Source organism: Octodon degus, unplaced genomic scaffold (assembly GCF_000260255.1).
Source record: "Octodon degus isolate 3935 unplaced genomic scaffold, OctDeg1.0 scaffold00006, whole genome shotgun sequence".
Taxonomy (NCBI): domain Eukaryota; kingdom Metazoa; phylum Chordata; class Mammalia; order Rodentia; family Octodontidae; genus Octodon; species Octodon degus.
Window position 1 is genome coordinate 33751924 of NW_004524582.1, and position 19878 is coordinate 33771801.

At 55.2% G+C, this 19878-nt stretch overlaps 1 protein-coding gene across 4 annotated transcripts in view; it reads left to right on the forward strand.

Moving 5' to 3' along the window:
• Gak (cyclin G associated kinase) overlaps positions 1-14336 on the forward strand; it is a 43566-nt gene extending 29230 nt beyond the window's left edge. For 3 of the 4 annotated variants that reach the window (XM_004624636.2, XM_023700469.1, XM_023700486.1), the window contains 10 exons: positions 4738-4931; positions 5670-5816; positions 6607-7083; positions 7420-7596; positions 8481-8591; positions 10243-10368; positions 12258-12482; positions 12766-12911; positions 13566-13742; positions 13820-14336. In XM_004624636.2, the coding sequence (XP_004624693.1) occupies positions 4738-4931; positions 5670-5816; positions 6607-7083; positions 7420-7596; positions 8481-8591; positions 10243-10368; positions 12258-12482; positions 12766-12911; positions 13566-13742; positions 13820-13921 (1882 nt within the window). In that variant the 3' untranslated portion in view covers positions 13922-14336. The remainder of the gene's footprint in view (positions 1-4737; positions 4932-5669; positions 5817-6606; positions 7084-7419; positions 7597-8480; positions 8592-10242; positions 10369-12257; positions 12483-12765; positions 12912-13565; positions 13743-13819) is intronic. The other variant, XM_023700478.1, reaches the window with a different exon arrangement.
• The last annotated feature ends 5542 nt before the right edge of the window (positions 14337-19878 follow it).

Sequence of the window (19878 nt, forward strand, 5' to 3'; positions counted from 1 at the left end):
CCTAGGCTGTTAAGCTTAACCTCACTGTCTGTCTGAATATCAAACATCTTAGGAAGTCCCGGGCCTGGGCTAGGACTAGATCTTAAGCTCAGGCTGATTTTTCCTACCACAGCAGAAGGCTGCTTTTAAAACTGTCTTTGAAGACCAGATGATGACTAACGGTCAGGAGAAAAGAGTTGGCGAAGTCTGTGCATGATTCAGACAATGGGGTTAGTGTACAGGGCTGTGAGCAGAATGGCTGTGGCCTGAACATCTCCCCTGGTGCTCTGGTGTCCTCCCCGTGCTGAGCTATGAGGGCGTGGGCGCTGTCCCAAGGAAGTGACTAAGGTTCAGTTCGGCCATGGGCCAGGTCCCTTGTCTACTAGTGCCGTAGCCTTGTCAGAAGGAGGGACAGGAGCATGGATGGTGTCCTGCCTTTGACACCCTGGGCTGCCTTGGGGCTCTGCAAAGCCCAGCAGCCAGGAGCACCTCACCAGATGGCTGCTGGTCTTAAACCTCCCAGCCTCACGAACTATGAGCAGGAGAAAACTTTGTTCTCTGTAGATCGCTCAGGTCTCAGACACAGTGACAGCAACAGAAAACTAACCAAGATGGCATATTCAGAAAAAATGGGCAAGATGGGGAACCATACCAGGTCTGGAATGTACAGAGAGCAGGTGTGCGTTTTAGAACAGAAATTTCATAGCTGAGGTGAAGAATTGAGATGATGGCGTTAGCAGCAGAGCAGGTAATTAGTGGCAGGGGAATGGCCTTAGTTTGCAGCATAGAAGAGGCTGTGGAGAGCAAGACTCCCGGGCTGGGCTGGTGTGCTGTGTCTGAGGTCTGAGGAGCAGGGAGAGAGAGTGGACAGGAATAGCTGCCTGACACAGGAGAGTGGGCGCCAGTGCGTCCCAGACTGTTGCTGTTGGCAGCAGTCTTCTGCACCAGTGCATCGGGCCATGGTGCGGAAGTGCTGCAGATGCTGCAGCCTGAGAGTGCTACAGTCCCAGACTCCGTGGAGTCGTAGCCTTCAGGCTGATGTGATCTGCAGCTGGACGATGTCTTCCGGGCCTGGAGGAAAGGTGTGAGGCCTCTACGTCCAGTGAAGCTTTGTCAGCCAGGGCTGTGCTCAAACGTGTACTCGGACCAGCAAAGGGAGGCGCTGGCAGCGCTGGTGGCAGAGCCACTGCCTTGCAGGAAGCACCCAGAGTGGTGGGGCACTCTGGAGGCGGGCCTGAGTGGGTGCTGATGGCTGCAGTGTAGACAGCAGCACAACATTGTGGTTTGAGCTTTGTAACCCCAGCAAGCTGAGCACGTGGGCTTCACAGTGCCTGGTGGGAGGTGGTGAGCAGGTGAAGGGCAGGACAGCCTCAAAGGAGTGTAGTCCTAGCCCAGGCCTGCAGGGGCATGAGCACAGGCGCCACATGGGCTGCTGGTGGGGGGCTGTGTGTGGTTGAGGGTCCTGGAGCACAGGGCTGGAGAAGCTGGAGGACTGGCTATCAGGAAACAGGAGTGACTGCCACTGGCCCTTGGACCTGTGGGCAAAGACCGGTATCACTGACCCTCTGGGACTGCTGACGCTAATGCTTGGACACTGTTAAGTCTTGGTCCCCAGGATGGCTCTTCTATACACTTCTCTGAGAAATGTAAGCAAAACCCCTGCCTTTATGCTCACAGGACGTTGGCAGTCTGAGGAATGGCTTGGGCAAGCCCAGTGTGGCAAGTGAGCTCACTGAGTGTTGTGGGCTGTAGCAGTACCTACATTGGCAGTGTCCCTCTACTAAGCTCATGGTTTTATAGGTTTGGATCACAACAGCAAAAGCTGGAGCTAAGGCCAGCAGCTGACAGCCTCGACCTTGCTGAACTGTGGGCAACTCCACAGGGACCACTACAAGGACATTCTGGGGGTGGGGTGCAGAATTCAAAATGGAGCCTTAAGAGAGGTCATGGTGCTCATCAAGGACATTGTTGAACCCAGCCTGCCTGTCTGTCTGTCAGTCTGTCCATCTGTCCGTCCGGCCATTCGTCCGTCTCTCCTCCCTCCTCTCCTCTCCTCCCACTCTCTAGCTCCCTGTCTCTCCCTCTCTCTCCTTTTTCCTTCTCTCCCTCCTCTCTCCTCTCTCCCTCTCTGTCTCTTTCCCTCTTTCTCCCTCCTCTCTCTTCCCTCTCTCTCCCTTCCTCCTTCCTTCCCCCCTGCTCTCCCTCCCTCCCGTCTCCGTCCCCCTCTTCTCCTCCCTCCCATCTCCGTCCCCCTCTTCTCCTCCCTCCCTGTCTCCCTTTCTCTCCCTCCTATCTCCTTCCCCTTCTTGCCCTCCCTCTCTCCCTCCCTCTCCCTCTCCCTCCCTCTCCTTATCACCTCCTCCTTCTCTCCCTCCCTCCCTCTCCCATGTGTGCGCCATCTCACCATCCCCCCTCTCCTGCTCTTTCCCTCCCTCCCCCATCTCCCTCCTTCCCCATCTCCTTCCCTTTCCATCTCCCTCTGTTCCTCTTCCCCTTCCTCTCTCCATTCCCCTCCCTCCCTTTCTCCTTCTCTCCCTCTGTCCCTCCCTCCCTCCCGTTTTCCTCCCTCTCCTCTCTCTTCCTCTCCCCCTCCTTCTCTGTCCCTCTCCCTTTCCCCTTCCTCCCTTTGCCTGCAGCCCTCAGTATTGTGTTGGGATGAAGTTGCCAGTGCCCGGGTGTTGGGGACACCCTGGGGCCACACCACACTGTTGGGCATACTTAGCCTGCAGGCAGGTACTTGGTCACTGAGGGCCTCAGCCTCTCTGGGATGGAGGTGCAGAGTTCTCAAGATGCTACTTGCTCAGACAGCTTCATGCAGTGGGCCTCTCCACGGAGGCAGCTGGGTTGAAGCTAGAGAGAGGAAGGTGGAATGGTTTTGATTTTCTTTTTCTTTTTTTTTTTTTTTTTGCTCAGGGTCTCACTACATAGCCCACATTAGTAGTGATCCTCCTGATTTCTGCCTCCCAAGTGCTGGGATTACAGGCGCGCGACACCGCGCCCGGACTCCATCACTGGCTCAGCTCACCCGAAGGTGGGGCCGGCGCGGCAGGCAGAGCCAGGTATTGAACCCTGGCTCCTGCGCTTATCTAAGCAAGCACTTAGTCCGCTGAGCTATACCGCCAGCCCTGGTGGAATGGTTTTGACCCAGTGTTCTCTCTTACTGTACTGGTCCTTGGGGACCAGGCCAGAGCCAGCCTGAGGGGGCTTGTGACCATCGAGAACCAGAGGTTTCAGTGCCCAAGTCAGAGTCAGGACCCCAGAGAGCATCTTTGTCAACCAGCCAGGCATGTCAGAAGCCTCTCAGTGCCCCGTGGAGCCTGCAGTTGGGTGGCTGACCTCCAGGGCTACAAGCTGAATCCAAGGTCCAAGCCCCAAGGGGCCACCCTCCCTGCTCACAGACCCCCATTGTTCCCTCACTGCCCTGTGGGCCAGCCAGAGCGCAGCCAGACTGCAGGCACCCTCTGCTGTCCAGCCCCCTCGGTGGCCCAACAGATGGCCCGCCTGTCAGCTGACCTGGCCCCTCCACTCTCCATCACTGACCACAACTCTGCTCTAGATGTGCCACTCCCAGTGGCTTAGACCGGAAGAGCCAACAGTCCCTGGCCAGAGGCCACAGCGAGGAGGCACGTCACAAGGTGTCCTGTCTCCTGTGCACAAGGACTCCTCTCTGGCCCACAGGGAGGGCCTGGGGTGACAAGTGTCACCACCATTTTGCTCACGCACGAGGGCCAGAAAGGGTCTGCTCCCACTTTGCCCTCTGAGGCCCCTTCACTGTTGTCCCCGTATTGGTGTTCAGGACTTGGAGCTCCGCGGAGCCCACAGGCGCCCTGAGTGGGTTGGAAATTGTTGCTACTTTTGTGGAATTTTGTTTTTTGTCTTTTAAGACAAGGTCTTACTATGTAATTAAGTCTGGCCTTGAACTCACTTTGTTGCCAAGGCTAGCCTTGAACTTCAAGGATCCTCCTGCCTCAGCATCTGGAGTGCTGGGATTACAGGCGTGTGTACCACCATTCCCAGCTTACTTTTGTGTTTTAAGTGTTGGGGTTTTAATATGCAGCCGAAGTATAACATACAGTGACTTTCAGGTGGAAAATGGAAACTCAAGGCCAAGGCTGAAGAGTGAGGGCTGCAGAGCTGCCCTGTTAGGGTAGCTCAGCGAAGCAGCCAGGGTTCCCACTGCAAGGCCTGCACACAATGAGGAGTGGGTAGGAGGCCCTGCAGTGCCCCTGCCTGTCCACCCACTCCCTGTAGCCCAGGCCAGGTGGGCTAAGGCTGCTGGCCTCTCCTGGCCCCACAGTTCTCTTGCCTGGGGTCCCAGAGGTCTTGGTTCATGGCTATATAGTAGTGGTTAGGGGCTTCTCAGTGGGTATTGCTATGTTTGTGGGACATGCACTTACAGTTCCATAGCACTAATAAACCAGCTGAGCTTCTGTGGGACATGTAGAGTTGGGAGGACAAGGGCAAGGCTGTTCTGGGTCGCCTCCCCTCATGGCCTCCCCCACCTGGCATAGGCATTACTGTGCATCTTGGCAACAATTCTGTTCTCGTAGTCACATCTGAGCCCTTGGCCTCTTGTGGACTCAGACAATCTTCAGTGTTGACAGAGCTGGGATATAACTTGGGTGCACCAGCCCTTGCTGGGGTCTCGCAGGTCCCATGGTGGAAGACAATGTGCCTACTAAGAGCAGGCCCTTTGTGGGTGCTGAAGGCAAAGTGAGCAGCTTGCAGACAGTCCTGACCTCTCCGTGGGACCTACAGGTATGACCTGGATGCATGCGACATTCAGGAGAAGTACCCAGATCTGTTCCAAGTGAACCTAGAGGTGGAGGTGGAGCCTAGAGACAGACCGTGCCGGGAGGCCCCACCATGGGAGAATACCAGCATGAGAGGACTGAACCCCAAGATCCTGTTTTCCAGCCGAGAGGAGCAGCAGGACATTCTGTCTAAGTTCGGTAAGGTCACAAAGGTGCAACACCTCATATACTGTACCCACTTGTAGGTAGCCTGGCTCTGGCCCTTGGTATGGTGTGGAGGAGACTATGGGGTGCTGCACTTGACCCAGCTGGCAGCGCTCCGCCTGTGTGAGGCCCTGCTGCTAGTGGCAGGGACTTCCTCCTCCACTGCAGCATAGGGAAAGGTCCAGGGCACCCTCCAGCCATGTCCACACCATGCTGCCCGCTATGGCTCAGCATCCCTGGCCCAGCCTCTCCTGGGAGGACTTTGTTATGGGGGCACAGTAGACCTAGTCTGGAGTGAGGTGGATTTGCCTGTGGAACTGCTGCTGGGTCTTGGTGGGCTGAGCTGTGACCCACCCATCTCAGAGACTCCGTTGTGCCACATGCCGATGTGGGTCTCACATCTGGAACGGGAAGCTTTGCCTGGGCACCTGTGGCACATGGTGGCCCTTGCTCAGCATGGAGGTCTCCACGAAATAGCACAGAGGCCTCAGGTGGGGAGGCCCCGAGTCCCAGTTTGTGCTGCTCCTGCCCCCTTGTCTGAGGTGGCTCAGCACCTCAGGAGAGGTGTGCCTGTCTCTGTCTGAGCCTGCGGCCTGCGCCTATCTGGACCTTGTCATCCCTTTGCCTTAGCTATGAGTGTCAGTGGCCTGGCTCCCTAGCTGTCCCCAATCATGGGCCTTGCCCCAGATCATATGCTGCCACAAGTGGCTAATGCCAGCCCTTTCCCGGCAGGGAAGCCAGAGCTGCCCCGGCAGCCGGGCTCCACTGCTCAGTATGACGCTGAGGCAGAGTCTCCAGAGGCTGAGCCCACGGACTCGGACTCACCGCAGAGCAGCAGCACAGACGCAGACCACTTCCTCCACACGCTGGACTGGCAGGGTAGGCGCAGGGTGTAGCCTGCCCTCCACCACTATGGGGGCCTAGTCTGCTGTGTTCCCACCCCCACCCCCACCCCGCCTACTCTGGCCCAAGGCTCCGCGCCCCAGTGGTCTGCAGCTGGGTGTGGATACCTGGGTTTCCCTGTGCCAGCCTGTTTTGAATGTCTCACACACTAAAAACTGTTTCTGTATTTCTAAAAATTAGAATTTATCAAACCTACCCACCAAGGCCCTCCTGAGGTATTTGTGACTGAGTCTTCTGCACAGGGCCTTCCCTGGGACTGAGCACAGGGCAGCTGAGTGGGGTGTTGTGTCCCACCGCCACTCTCTGACTCGCTGCTGCCACCCCACTGTACTGCTCACCCTCCCTGCCCGTGTTGGCCTAGTTGCTCAGCCAGACACATACGAGTCATCACTGGCTTCACAGCCCAGGGACACGTACACATACCCCACTGCTGCCAGCTGTCAGCCCAAGTTCAGCTGGCCATTCTCAATGGGTGCTGGTTGTGTCTCCGCTGGCTGAGGCTTACAAAGTGCACATACAGCTCTGGACAGGACAGTGGAGTGCCCCCATCCCCAGAGGGGTTGAAGCAAGGCCTGGGTCCTGCTGGAGGCTGTGGGAATGGGGCCCATGCTTCAAGGCGTGTGCTTTCCCGTATCAGCCTCCAGGTGGGCATGGGGACCCCTGTTGTGGCTGCAGCTGAGACCGCCACCCAATGTGTCACCCTTCCTGTCTTTGTCTAGCACATTAGCCTGCAGCTCTGCTGACTTGCTGTCGTTCCTTTTTACAGAAGAGAAAGCAGCCGAGACTGGAGTGGAAGGGTTCTCTGCTAAGGAGAGCCAGGCTGTCCTTATCACAGACAGAGATGAAAGCGAAGCATCCGGTGAAGAGGTGTCCTCAGTTCCTGGCAGGGACAGCCAGCCTGGAACCAGTGAGGACCTACCAGGCTCTGTGGCAGGGGTCCGACGGCAAGACCTGATGCTTGGTGGAGCCAGCCCAGCCTCAGCATGGGAAACCAGGCCGCAGGAAGATGGTGTTGACCTCCTGGGGCTGCACTCAGAGGCTGCCCCAGGACCAGCTGCCTCTGCGCAGGCCTGCATGGCCCCTTCAGGCAACACCGCCCTGCTCAGCTGCCTGCTCGGGCCACCCGAATCCACTCCACAAGGGCTGCCCAGCAACCTGTTGGGTGACGAGACCCCCCTGCTCTTGGCAAGCCCGGCCCCTCTGAGTGCACAGAGTGCCCCACAGGAAGGCCCCCCTGCCACAGGTATGCCCCATTCCCCAGGTGAACGCAGCTGAGCTCCTGGCCAAGGGAGCTATCTTGGAGAAGCTTCTGTGGCTGCATAGGGTGGAGCCCTGCTTGCTTCTGCATGTATCTGCCCAGCTCATGCCCCTGGCTGCCCGCCTTTCCTTGCCGGACTGCTAGCGTCTGTGGGATGGGCATCTCAAGCTTCTGGGTGTCAGAGAATGCTGTCTCAGCCCCTGCCTGGGCAGGAGAGGCCCAGGAGAAGTGGCCCTGGGTCTGGGCTTGGGGTGGTAGCGTGGCTGTGCTGCAGAGCCCAGGGCCAGCGGCGGTGTCCAGCCCTGTCTGCTGTCTTCACAGCTGACCCATTCGACCCACTCTTGGCTCCTGGTGCCGACTCCCAGCCTGGTTCCCAGCCTGACCTCTTCGGTGAATTCCTGCATGCAGACCCGGTAACAGCCCCGATGGCAGCCCCAGCAGCCTTCCCCTGTACCAGTAGTGCACCACCGCCATCCTGTGCCACCTTCCTGCCACTGGGTGAGTGTTTACAGTGGGCTGTGTGAGGGGAACCATGCTGTCCCATGTGGTGGGGTTGGGACTTCTGGTTTCTCACAGTGTCCTCCACCTCCAGGGCACCCACTGGGTACTCACAGGGTCAGGACACTAACTGACCCTTAGGTTTTTCCTGGGCCTAGTACTGTCTCCCTGAAAGGCCAGACTTCTTTGCCTGATGCATTTGTGGGACGAAGAGGTGAGGATGTGGGGCATGGGCTCAGAGTCTAGGAAGCTGAGGCGGGGAAGAGGCCAGGAGTCTGGTGTGCCGGGTGAAGGAAGCCAAGCCCTGGCTTGGACAGTGGCCTGGCTCCTGGAGGCAGCCCAGGCAAGAACGAGCCGAGCTGCTTGTGGAGTAGTCTTGGCAGGAATGCTTGGATCATGCTCCAGAGGAGAGCTGGGCTTGGTGTGAGCAACTGCTATCAGCGTGTGGCCTGTGGCCCGTAGACGGTGGAAGATCGGCTGAGTTGTTCCTCTGGGGGCAGACCAAGAACACCCATGTGTCCATTGTGCCATGGGCCCCGGTGTGCTGTGGAGCTATGGGCAGGTAGCCCGGGGTTCTGCATGGCTTCAACAGGGCCTCTGAGGCAGTGTAGGAGCGTGCTGGTTGTTGCTGTCCTCTGAGGTGCCCAGTGGCATCTTGGAAGTCCTGCCAGTCAGCTCAGTGGCCATATGTTACAGTGCCCTTATTGCCCATCTGAAAGCGCCAGCTGTTGGTGAGGGCCAAGCCCACCCTCAGCGCTGGCCACTGAGGAGACCCCTAGATCTCATGTTCTCGCTCAGCCTCCTGCTCACACAGGAAGGGGGCCTGAGTAGTGGGGGTGGGGCTTGTGGAGACCTGCCCATGTGTCCTTGGTCACTTTTCCCAGGGGACCCGCCAGCAGAGCTCAGCAAGGTGACGGCCTCATCCAGCCACCCGGACCTGCTGGGGGGATGGGACACCTGGGCTGAGGCTGCTGTGCCTGGACCAGCTTCAGAAGGTAGGACACCAGCCTGAGTCACACCAAGTGACGTGCTGCCCCCTAGAGGAGCTGCCTGCACACGGGTCCCAAAATACACTTGGTGGCTGTGGGTGGTACAGCCTTCTCTCCTGCAGGGGTTGTTTGGAAGCATCACACTCCATCCTGTTGGTCTGAGGCTGCCCTGTACCACCGTGGGGCTCTGAAAGGCCAGTCTCCTGGGACTGTGAGCCCTGTGTGCAGTGGGCACTGCCCTAGCACCCACCTGCCATACCCTGGACCTCCTGCATCCTGGCTGCTTTCTGGCCCCTGAAATCTTTTTTTTTGAGACAAAGTCTCACTGTAGTTCATACTGGCCTTGAGTTCATTTTCAGGATATGTGAAGCAGCATATCACCCAGGAGCAGCCACTGTCCTGCATTCCCCTGCAGTTCAATGATATCTTTAAAGATGCTTCACCAATTTCATAGGCTGTTAGTGTCTTTTTTTTTTTTTTTTTGGTACTGGGAATCAAACTCAGGACCTTGCACTTGCCAGGGGAGCACTTGTGCCACTGAGCTGTCTCCCCAACCCACCGTTGGTGCTTTTGACTACCATTTCATTACAGATCAAATTGAATTTTATTTCTTTTTCTTTTTAGCTTTTATTGCTTATAATTTTAGCTATTTGTATTTCTTTTGAGAATTCATTGTTTTGTTCATTTTTACATAGAGATTTCTGGTTTTCTTTAATTGATTTCTGAATGTTCTACGTGTGAATAATTACTTTTTTTTTTGAGACAAAGTCTCACTGTAGTTCATACTGGCCTTGAGTTCATTGTGTAGCCCAGGTTGGCCTTGAATTTATAGTGATCCTCTGCCTCAGTCTCCTGAGTGCTGGGATTATAGGAATGTGCCACTACACCCAGAAATCATCTTTAAAAAAATAAAATGGAGCTACATCTCAGTCTTTTTTAATTTTTACTTTTTAATTTTTGGGGCAGAACTGGGGATTGAGCTCAGGCGCTTGCCAGTCGAGCGCTTATTCTCCTGAGCCATCTCCCCAGCCCCTTAATTTTTATTTTGAGGCAGGGTCTTGTTAAGTGGCTGAGTTACCCAGGCAGGGCTTGATTTTTGTGACCCTTCTGCCTTAGCCTCCCAGAATGCTGGGGTTACAGAAGTGTGCCACCACATCTGGGCAAATAGTCATCATTTTTAATGAGTGCATAGTATTTTATCAAGGAGCAGTGTGACTTAGGGTGTTCTGACATTTACACTATTATAAGGCATATTGTGGTTAGGGAGAGAGCGCAGTGTTCTAAGCACCTGCCTTGCAAGCACAAGGACCCAGATCCATCCCTGGCACCGCATGCTGTGCCGGCCCCAAACCCTAAGTATGCCATGCCAGTCACCAAAACCAAGTGTGGTGGCACGCGCTGTAATCCCAGTGCTGGGGAGGCTGAACTGTGTAGCAAGACCCTGTATCAAATGAATGGAAAGCAGAAAAGGTGCGCTGTGAAGAATGCTCACTTTTTAGGCCCTAGCAGGGATCACCACGCTGTTGCAGTGGCGTTGGCACTGGGCAGTCGGGTGTGGCATGCTTATTTGGTGGTAGCTCTGTGCCCCACTCGTCCTGTTGATCCTTAGGGAGCCTGGAGTGTTTTTCCCTGTCTGATGTCCTCCTCCCTTCTGCAGGACCCCTCTTGCCTCCTGGAGCTCTGCCAGTCCCTCCTGTCCCCCACCCTAGCCAAACCAAGTCCCAGAGCCTGGACCCATTTGCTGACCTCGGTGACCTCCGTGACCTCAGCTCCAGCCTCCCAGGTAAGGTGAGAGCATGCCCTGAATGCCCGAGGGCTGCAGCTGCGGCTGCCAGGTGTCCTTTGCTTTTTCAGGACAGGGTCTCACTAGGGATTACACAAGTAACCCTCAAACTCATGATAATCCTCTGCTCAGCCCCTCAGGTGCTAGGATGACAGGTGTGCACCACTGTGCCTGACTGTTGGCCAGCATGTGGGGCCTCAGGTGGAGACCATGGATGCAGGTCCTGCATGGCCTGGTGGCTGCAGCAGCCGGCAGCTGTGGAGTGGTGTCCCTTGGCTGTGTTGGCTCCTGAGGCCCTGGCTCTGCCCTTGCCCTCTCCCTGACCTGTGAGTCCCGGGCGGCAGTGAGGTTTCTGGCATTGGCCCCAACCTGTGCCTCCTCCTCATCTCCCAGCCTCACTCTGCTGCTGTTCTGTTGTTCCAGCCCAGCAGTTTTTGTTCTTGTTAGAAACTGCTGCTTTCTGAGGCAGCAAGTCCCTCTGTTGGGATGTGCAGCTTCAGCAGGGGCCTGAGCATGGCTCCCTGCTGCCTCTGGCTCCGTCCGCCCATGTGAAGGCTGCAGTTGGAGCAGAGAGCTCTAAGGACCGGGTACCTATTCTGGAGGGATCACGGGATGCCCCTTGAGCCCGAGAGGCTGAGAGCAAACCAAGGATAGACCAGCAGCCCACATACATCCCTTTCCTGTAGTTGCATGCCTTCCCCAGACCTGAGAGCCTCGTGCACGCTGGAATCAGAGATTGGTAACAGCAGGGTAATAGGAGCTGGGTCATACTGGAGGCACAGCAGCCCTTGCGGATGCTTAGGGGGTCCAGGGGCTCAGTGGACAAAGCTGGGCAAGGGACCAAATGACTGAACCTGAGCACAACTGAGCCATGCTGGAGATCACCAAGTGTCTTGCTAGCAACATGACTCTGTCCTGGGAAATTGGAAAAGGAAACGCAAGACTGAAGCCAAGTAAAAGGAAAGGAGTCATTTTAAAAATCCAGAAGACTTTGTCCTTTGGAAAGATAGAATTTTCAGACTGATGGAAGAGAAAAGATAGGCACCACTGCAGAGCCCAGCAAGCCAGCAACAAGAGGGGCCATCCTGCCTTGGGAACACACAGGGTGGGTGTCTCGTGGTCAGGAGCAGTCAGTGTGTCCCACACCACTCAGAACAGAAGGTAGCATGAGACGGAGCCTCCTGGATCCTGAAGAGGCAACACCCAGCACCCAGAGGTCTGGGGAAGCCGGCTCCCTGCACCCACTTGTGGGAATATAAATTGGACCAGCCACTCTTGATCAGTTTCTTGCAAAACTAAACTGCAGTCACCACACTTCTGTGCCAGTTACCCATAGAAGTAGCCAGCATGCTTTCTGTGCCAGCTGCAGCAGGATGGGCGAGGTGTCCTTCCACGCCAGGAAGTATGTCAACGTCAAGAGTTGCCCAGTTGTCTTTGGGGACATAGGGATCCCCATGTTGGTTCTGTTTGTAGACTGTTCTGAGTGTGACAGAACTGTCAAGGGACAGGCTCACATGTCAGCTGTGGTGCTGCTGGGGTCTGCACTGTGGGAGAACATGTGGACCATGCACAGTGGGGCTGTGTGTACTGGGACTCCCTGGGGAGGCAGGGTACAGGGGCTTAGGGACTCTCAGCTTTGGGGATTCTAATTGTTTTATAAAAGCCGAAGCCTCAGATGCACATTTGAGGGGCTCAGCCACTTCATGTAATAGGAATGCTGGCCCGCAGCTGCTGTGGACAGGTCAAGGGGACGTCCCTGTGTCTGCCCTCATGCGTGAGCACTTGGAGCAGGCCCCCTCAGGTGACTGTCTCCAGGTGCAGGGGCGGTTGCCCCACCCACACAGCCTCGGCATGACAACATCCTGAGTGTTGTTTGGTCTTCTCCCCAGGCCCAGCTGCTGGACCCCTACCTGGAGGCTTTGCTCCCAGAACAGCTCCTTCCCCCAAAGGCGGCAGCTCCTGGCAGACAAATCGGCCACCAGCTCAGGGCACCTCATGGCCCCCCCAGCCCAAGGTTCCCCCCAAAACTTGTGTACCACCAAGGCCAAACTACGTTACGAACTTTGGCGTGATTGGGGACCGAGAGGAGCGGGGCATCCGTGTGCCTAGCTTTGGTGAGTCCCATCTGGGAGGTATGTGGGGCCTGTCTGGGGAGGTGGCAGGGCTCACTGTGGTGCCTGTGGTGAGTGTGGTATCCTGCCTGCTAACGTCTGCCCTGGCCACCTGTGGTCCTCCCAGCATCAGCTTCTCTACTAAGTTTGGCAGATGGCATTTGAGGACACACTTGTCTTCCTGTCCCTTTTCTGTGGAAGCCTCAGGACAGAGATTTGCCCTGGAGTAGAGGTCTGGTGGAGCGGGAAGGCGCCAGTGTCTCTGCAAAGCTCTGTTCTCTTCCAGCCCCCAAACCAAAGGTCTCAGAGAACGACTTTGAAGATCTGCTACCCAACCAAGGCTTCTCCAAGTCTGACAAGAAGGGGCCAAAGACCATGGCGGAGATGAGGAAGCAGGACCTTGCCCGAGACACGGACCCCCTCAAGCTGAAGGTGGGATGACGGGCTTGGTCCCTTTGTGTCTGGGAGCTGTATATATACATGGGACCTTTGCCTAGAGCAGGCAGGACAAGACAGACTTGGCACCTCTGGGGCCTGAGACTTGTGTAGAAGGTCCCTGGGGGCAGCAGTGTCACTCTAGGCTTCTCCCCTGACCTGGGATACTCTGTATGGGGTGACAGAGACACATTGTGGCCCCCTCAGTCAGATGTGTCACCATGAGTCTGAATGGCATCCTTATGTGCAGGTATGGGTGGTAGTGAGCGGCTCTGTAGGGCTCAGGCTCTGTCTGGCCACTGGGAACCCACTTGCCTCCCTGTGCCCTGAGTCATGGGCTGGGACAGCTGTGCCACGGGCCCGGATTTGTGTCCTGCCAGTGTCAGGGCAGAGACAGTTCCCTGGGTCCTGGCCTGCATTGCTGGCCAGGACACTGCCACTTGGATCCCTGCGTGGTGTTGGGGAACCAGGACAGGATTGGGGTGGTTGAAGTGGGGCCCTGATGGGTAAGAGAGATGGGACAGTGTCTTGAGGTGTCAGGCTGTCCCCAAGGTGCTGCCACCCAGCCTGCTCCCAGGGCCCGCAGGTAGTGGCTGCTGGGGAGGACAGTGCCCTGGGGCCAGCACTCAGTGCGTGTGGGCTCGCCTGTAGCTCCTGGACTGGATTGAGGGTAAGGAGAGGAACATCCGCGCCCTGCTGTCCACATTGCACACGGTGCTGTGGGACGGGGAGCACCGCTGGACACCCGTGAGCATGGCCGACCTGGTGACGCCGGGGCAGGTGAAGAAGCAGTACCGCCGCGCAGTGCTGGTCGTGCACCCTGATAAGGTGAGCAGGCGTGGTGGGTGGGCTGCGGCGGGCAGGCAGGCAGCTGCTCATTACTTCTTGGCCCTCTTTCTTGGCAGGCCACAGGGCAGCCCTATGAGCAGTATGCCAAGATGATCTTCATGGAACTTAATGACGCCTGGTCTGAGTTTGAGAACCAGGGCTCAAGGCCCCTCTTCTGAGGCCCAGGGGTGGCTGTGCAGGCACTCACAAGGCTAAGGCCAAGGCCTAGGCCACCTCGGGGGTCTTGGAAGGCTCCCCAGCTACTGGGCAGGACATTGATGCAGCCCAAGAGACTCCGATCCGCTGCCCTCTGTCCTGTGTGGGTCGCGAACAGATGCCCTCCCGCAGTTCAGGGCAGAAAACATTCCAAAGCTGATTGTCCTTTCATTTCCTCCTGATCCCAGAGGAACAGTGCTGATCTATGCTCCTCCCACAGTCATCACAGCTCGTGACTCGTCCTGCGTCTGGTGTCTGTCACCTCTCTGCACGTTGTCACCTGCGTGCTCTGCTGTTGTTCCTAGGGCTAGGGTGTCCATCCTGCTTTGTAATCAGTCTGATGATCGTTGTACATAATTAAACTCTTTTCTGATGATACTGTAGTCTCCAGCCTGTCAGGGCAGTGCCAGGCTCAGTGTGGCCATCGGTGACCCTGTCTTCATGGCTGAGTGCTGCACCAGAAGAAAGTTCCAGAAACAAGCAGAAGGGAGCCTGGCACCACCTTCCTTGGGAGCTGCCCCTCATCCTTCCGAGTTCAAGCCCAAGCTTGCAGTGCCTGTGGGCTGCAGAGTTGGAATTTGGGTCACTACTTGGCCACCTGTTCTGCTCGCTGGGTCCAAGCCTGCTCAGATGTTCAGGGACCTCAAGCCATTGGTATAATCCTGCCAGGTGTCACGTACAGCTGGCAGGCCAGGAACATGGGGATGGCTGTGGGTGCCCAGGTGCTGCCCTGGGGTGGTGTCCGGAGCAGCCTAGGCCTAGAGGACCTTACAGTGTCGGTCAGCAAGAGGGCTGCCTGCACTGGCCAGGACAAGGTGCCTTCATCAAGCTGCTGTGCAAGGTTTGGTTTGTCTTAAGCCAGTGTCAGGCTCATCCCTGACTCAGCCCCAAGATAAAGCCCCATATAGGACTCTTAGGGTTTGACCCATTTGCAGTTTGCTGGGAAGCTAAGCACGGACCACCAACCCTGTCACTCAGAGCTGTTCCTGAGCTCTAGGCAGGGCTCCACAGCCCGTAGGCTGCCCTGGGCCTGCGGGTTTTGTTGCTCAGGAGATTAAAACCCCTCATTAGCAGTTTCCATGGCTGTGGGCAGTGGGTCCCTGCACTTAGGACTGAGCCCTCAGGGTGACCACCGAACGTCCCCTCACTACTGACCACCTGCCACCACCCTGCCCAGGGCCCCACACGGGTCTATGCCCTGAGCATCACCCTGTGGCCTCTTTCTCTGAAAGGTGCCCTGCCCTCCTTGGGGTCTGTGTTAGCTGCCTGTGTGGGGGCAGAGTAGAGAGCCATTGGAGACCAGTGGGAGAACTTGGGGTGGCTGTGCCCAGCAGTGCTCCAGGCAAGAGCGGGGACAGTGGAACCCAAGGCCCCAGTCCCAGGTATCTGGAGATGGGACCTGGGCCACTAGAGGGCAGTGTGGGATCTGGCTCGTAGAGCCATGGCTAGGATGAGCAGGGCCCTGCACTGGAGGAGGACCTGGCAGGGCAGCCTGGTAGTGTCCTTGCGGGTTTCTGTGGCTCTGCCTGGACACCCCTGGTGGCCCTGGCTGTGTGACCACCTCATACCGTTAGAACCTTACTGGCCCAATCGGCCCTGCGCCACGGCCTGATTCTGTCACTGCTGCTGCAGCTTTCTGAGCCGCTGCTCCCGTTTGTCATGCACAGCCACTATTTTTAGTGTTCAGCTCTTTTAAAGAATAATGAGCAACCTAAATAGGTGCAAGACGCTCATGTTGGAAGCATCTGGGTTTGGGTGCCCACCCAGTGGCCCTGCAGTACTGGGGTGGGCAACACCGAACCCTGCAGCAAGGCCTGGGGGCTTGGGATCCCTGGGGCCCTCTGGTGGGATGGGGGCATCCCTAGTATCCCTGGGGCCTGGGAAGGGGAGCCCTCTCCTGGCATCTCCATGTCTCTGCTCACCCCTCGCCCTTGGTTGACTGAGGCTGAGCTGAAGCTCCAAGATCCTGGCTGGGTGTTGGGGTGGGCGAGGAGCGGTTCTGGCTGAACAGCAGAGACTGATCCATGCGGAACTGCTGCCCAGCTTCCCCTCTGGCAGTGTCTTCTCTCCTTGCCGTCAGCATAGATAGGCATGCATCAGCCCAGGCCAAAGGCCACTCCCGCTGCCCACCTGAGCCGTGGCCTGGCTTTGTTCTCGGGATGTAGTCCTGTCTGTGAGGCTTGGCACACAGGACATCCACACAGGGCCCAGGAGAGACTTGCTGGTGCTGCTTCCTGCAGGGCACATGGCTGACACACAGATGGGAAGGCCAGGAAGAGAGGTCTACTGGGGACTCAGCCTGCACGCACTGCAGGCCCACCTGGGAAAAGCGTGGCTGCCTCCTGCAAGTCACACCTGGACTTCCCACAGGACTGCCCCCACCGGTGCTTACCAAGACCAGAACTGTAGGGCACAGATGGCCACAGCTCGGGGTGCACATGTAAAGTGGCCCAATGGGCACCAGCTAGGTGGCGACACATGGCAGCAGAGGGGAGCCAGCTGGCCGCACAGTGACAGGATTAATCTTGGGGCTGTGCTCAGTGCAAGAAGCATGCTGAGGAGTGCGCGGTGAAGTGTGATCCAGTGCACTGGGCGGGCAGCAGCTGTGTCTGCCAGGACCCAGCTCTGCCCCCAGGAGATGCCTGTGCCACGTGGCTTCCTGGGCCTCGGGGCAGCCCAGGGCAGGAGAGGAGAGCTAGGCACATGGACAGTGGGGTTCTGGGAAGGTGTCAGCAAGCGGGGCTGAGGCAGGGCTGTTGGAGACCTGCACACAGCCAGCCACAGAGTCCTGAAGGGCTACCTGCCATCCTCTCACACACACTCCCGGGAACGGCCTGGGGGAATTTCCAGCATTCTCCCCAGTGCATAGCTGAATGAGGGGAACCCCCCATCTTGAGATAAGAACCCTAGCCTTCACTGTAGCCCTGACCGGACTTGGGGACTTGGCCTCCCTAGATGTGAACTGTACGAGGCCTTGCCCAGGACTCAGTGGAAGCAGATCAGACTTGTCACATGTGTGACGGGAGCCAGCACCATGTGGTTCAGGAGCTGGAGGCGCAAGCCAGAGCCCTGTGCACATCGGAGTCTGCTCTGCCCTGAGCTAGAAGGCAGCACTGCTGGGCTCAGCACCCACACAGTCTTTCATTTGCTCAACAAACACCAACTTCTCACGAGAACCCCACCCACCGCCAGCTTGCTCAGGAGGACACGAAACAGCAGGTAAGTGGCTAGTGCTGTTGTGAGAGGAGGGGGCATCCAGGTGCAGTGGGAAGCTCAGGCCACAGTGCCAGTCCCAGTCCCGGCTGCTCTGAGGTCACTGACTGCAAAGCAAAAGAAGGGACCAGAAGCTGAGTCCTGGAGACGCTGGGCTCTGGAGTAAGGTCTGGGCCCAGCCAGTGGCTCTGAAGATCCTGTTGCCATGGGGAAGGGACAAGGCCAGACCATGCTTATTGTCTGAGAGAACTTGCAGCCTGCGCAGAAGGTGCACTAGGCAGGCCACTCGCCCCATCTGCCTCCTGCCTGCATCCGTGCCCAGGGCCCCATATGACAAGGTCAGCTAAAATGTGTGGATGTCGACTAAAAGGAAGAGGTTTTCAGAATGTGTAAAAAACAGTGTCCAGCTATTACTGTGCATATGAGCCCACTGTAACTACGAAGACAGGAGTGATACGCCATACAAACGTTAATGCTGGTCAGACTAGTGGCCATTGAAACACACAGTATTGGCAGAAGCAGTTCACAATGATTCAGGATTAAGTATATCAGGAAAACATAGTATTTCAAATATGTGTGTTCACAGTAACAGAACTTGTAATATGTGAAACAAAAACTGATGATCTCTCTCTTCAAGGAGAAACATAAATCAACAATCGCCCTTGGCCACCTTTCTACCCCTCTTGCAGTAATTAGTAGGCAAAAGTAGCAAGAATATAAAAACCTGAACAGCAAACTCACCTAACATGTTTATAGACAATTCCAGCAAAGAATGAAGGTGTGTTCTTTTTCAGGTGAATATGAAATTCTCACAAGGGCAGACCATGTACATCTCAATGAACCAAAAAAAGACTGAAATAGTACAGAATACGTTTTCTAATTGGAACAGACTTAGAACTCCATTGCAGACAAATATCTGATCACCCTAAGTGTGTTAAAATTAAACAACAGACTTCTAAGATAACTCATTGGTCAAATGTATTAAAATTTGTGGGAAATTCTTATAATTTATAGCTTTAGTTATTTATAGTAGAGAAGGAGCGACTATCAAGAGTAATTTTTTTAAAGAGTTCATTAAACCCAAAGTAAGTTAAAGGAAGAAAATAGTAAAGATAAACACATAAATCGATGGAATGGCCAAGCATGTTGGCACAGGGGCATGATCCCAGCATTCGGGGAGGCTGAGGCAGGAGGGTCACTGTGGTCCAGGCTAACCTCAGTTACAAAGGGAATTCAAGGCCAGCCTGTACTTCGGAGTGAGACCATGTCTCAGAAAGACAAAAAGGCTAAATAATAATCAATGGAATAGAATATAAACCAGCAATAGGGACAAAAATCAGTGAGCCTGAACTTTGAATTTTGAGATAAATGAAATAGATTTCTATAGACTGCCCAAGAAATAAAAGAAGCCAGGCATGGTGGCACACACTTGTAATCCCAGCATTCAGGAGGCTGGGGTAGGAGGATTGCTGTGAGTTTGAGGCCAGCCTGAACTGCATAGCAGAACCCTGCCTTAAAAAAAAAAAAAAAAAAAAAAAGACAAGCGAGACAAGATATGAATTACCAGTGTTAAGAATGAAAGGAAAGGGGGCTGGTGAGATGGCTCAGTGGTCTAAAGCACCTACTTGGAACAAGCTTGACAAAGCACAGGGACTGCGGTTCGAACCCCAGCACCACATGCCAGCCAGCCCCGCCCCCTGGCGGGCTGAGCTGGCCACACACACACACACACACAATAAATAAATGTTAAAATAAATAAATAATTAAAAAAAAAAGAATGAAAGGAAAAAAAATTAAAAAGAATGAAAGGGCAGAGGCTTTCAGCTCTGAAGCCCCTTATCACCTCATAGTAATTATCCGATTTCTTCCATCTCTCCCCCCAAATAAACTATTGTTATACTAAAAAGAAGGAGACATCAAAACAGAATCTACTGATATTACAAGAATAATAATATTAACAATTTTATACCAAAAAATTGAATACCTCAGATGAAATGTACTTCTTTGAAAGACACAATAAGCAAAACTGAAAAAGATTGGAAACGAGATTGACACAGTAAGATGAAAGCTGAAATGCTTTCAGATCTCTCAACAAACATCGGCACAGTCTTACTTATAAATCCTTGCTGCAAAAAGAACGAAAGCTCCACTACATAGCAGTGCAATTTGAGAACTAAGTACACAGAGACTCGCCTTGCTCATAGCGCTCCCAGCCCAGCCTGTGCCTTTGATGCCATTCACAGATGTCCCACCAGACCTCCATAGCGATGGGCTAGCTGACTCTGAAGCTGAACGTACAAGCAACATAGAAAACCCGAAAAGGTCTGAAGGAGGGCAGAGTGGAGTCCCCTCGGTTCCTGCCCTCCAGACTTACTGCACGGCACAGTGCGCTGGCGGCGTTAGCGCAAGGAGAAACGCCTGGACCTGGAGACGAGTGAGCATCCAGAAGCAGGCCCAGGCGTGCACACCGGTCTTGTGATAGGAACTTGAAAGCAAATCGATGGGGGAGAGAAAACTCCTCCAACAAATGGTGTTTGAATAACCGAGTATCTTAAGAAGAGAAACGAAACCTCTTACCTCCTTATTGTATACATAAAAACAAACTTTTTTTTTTTTTTTTTTTTTTTTTTTTTTGTGGTACCAGGGATTGAACTCAGGACCCTGCGCTTGCCAGGCAAGCACTTATTCTACTGACCTATCTCCCTGG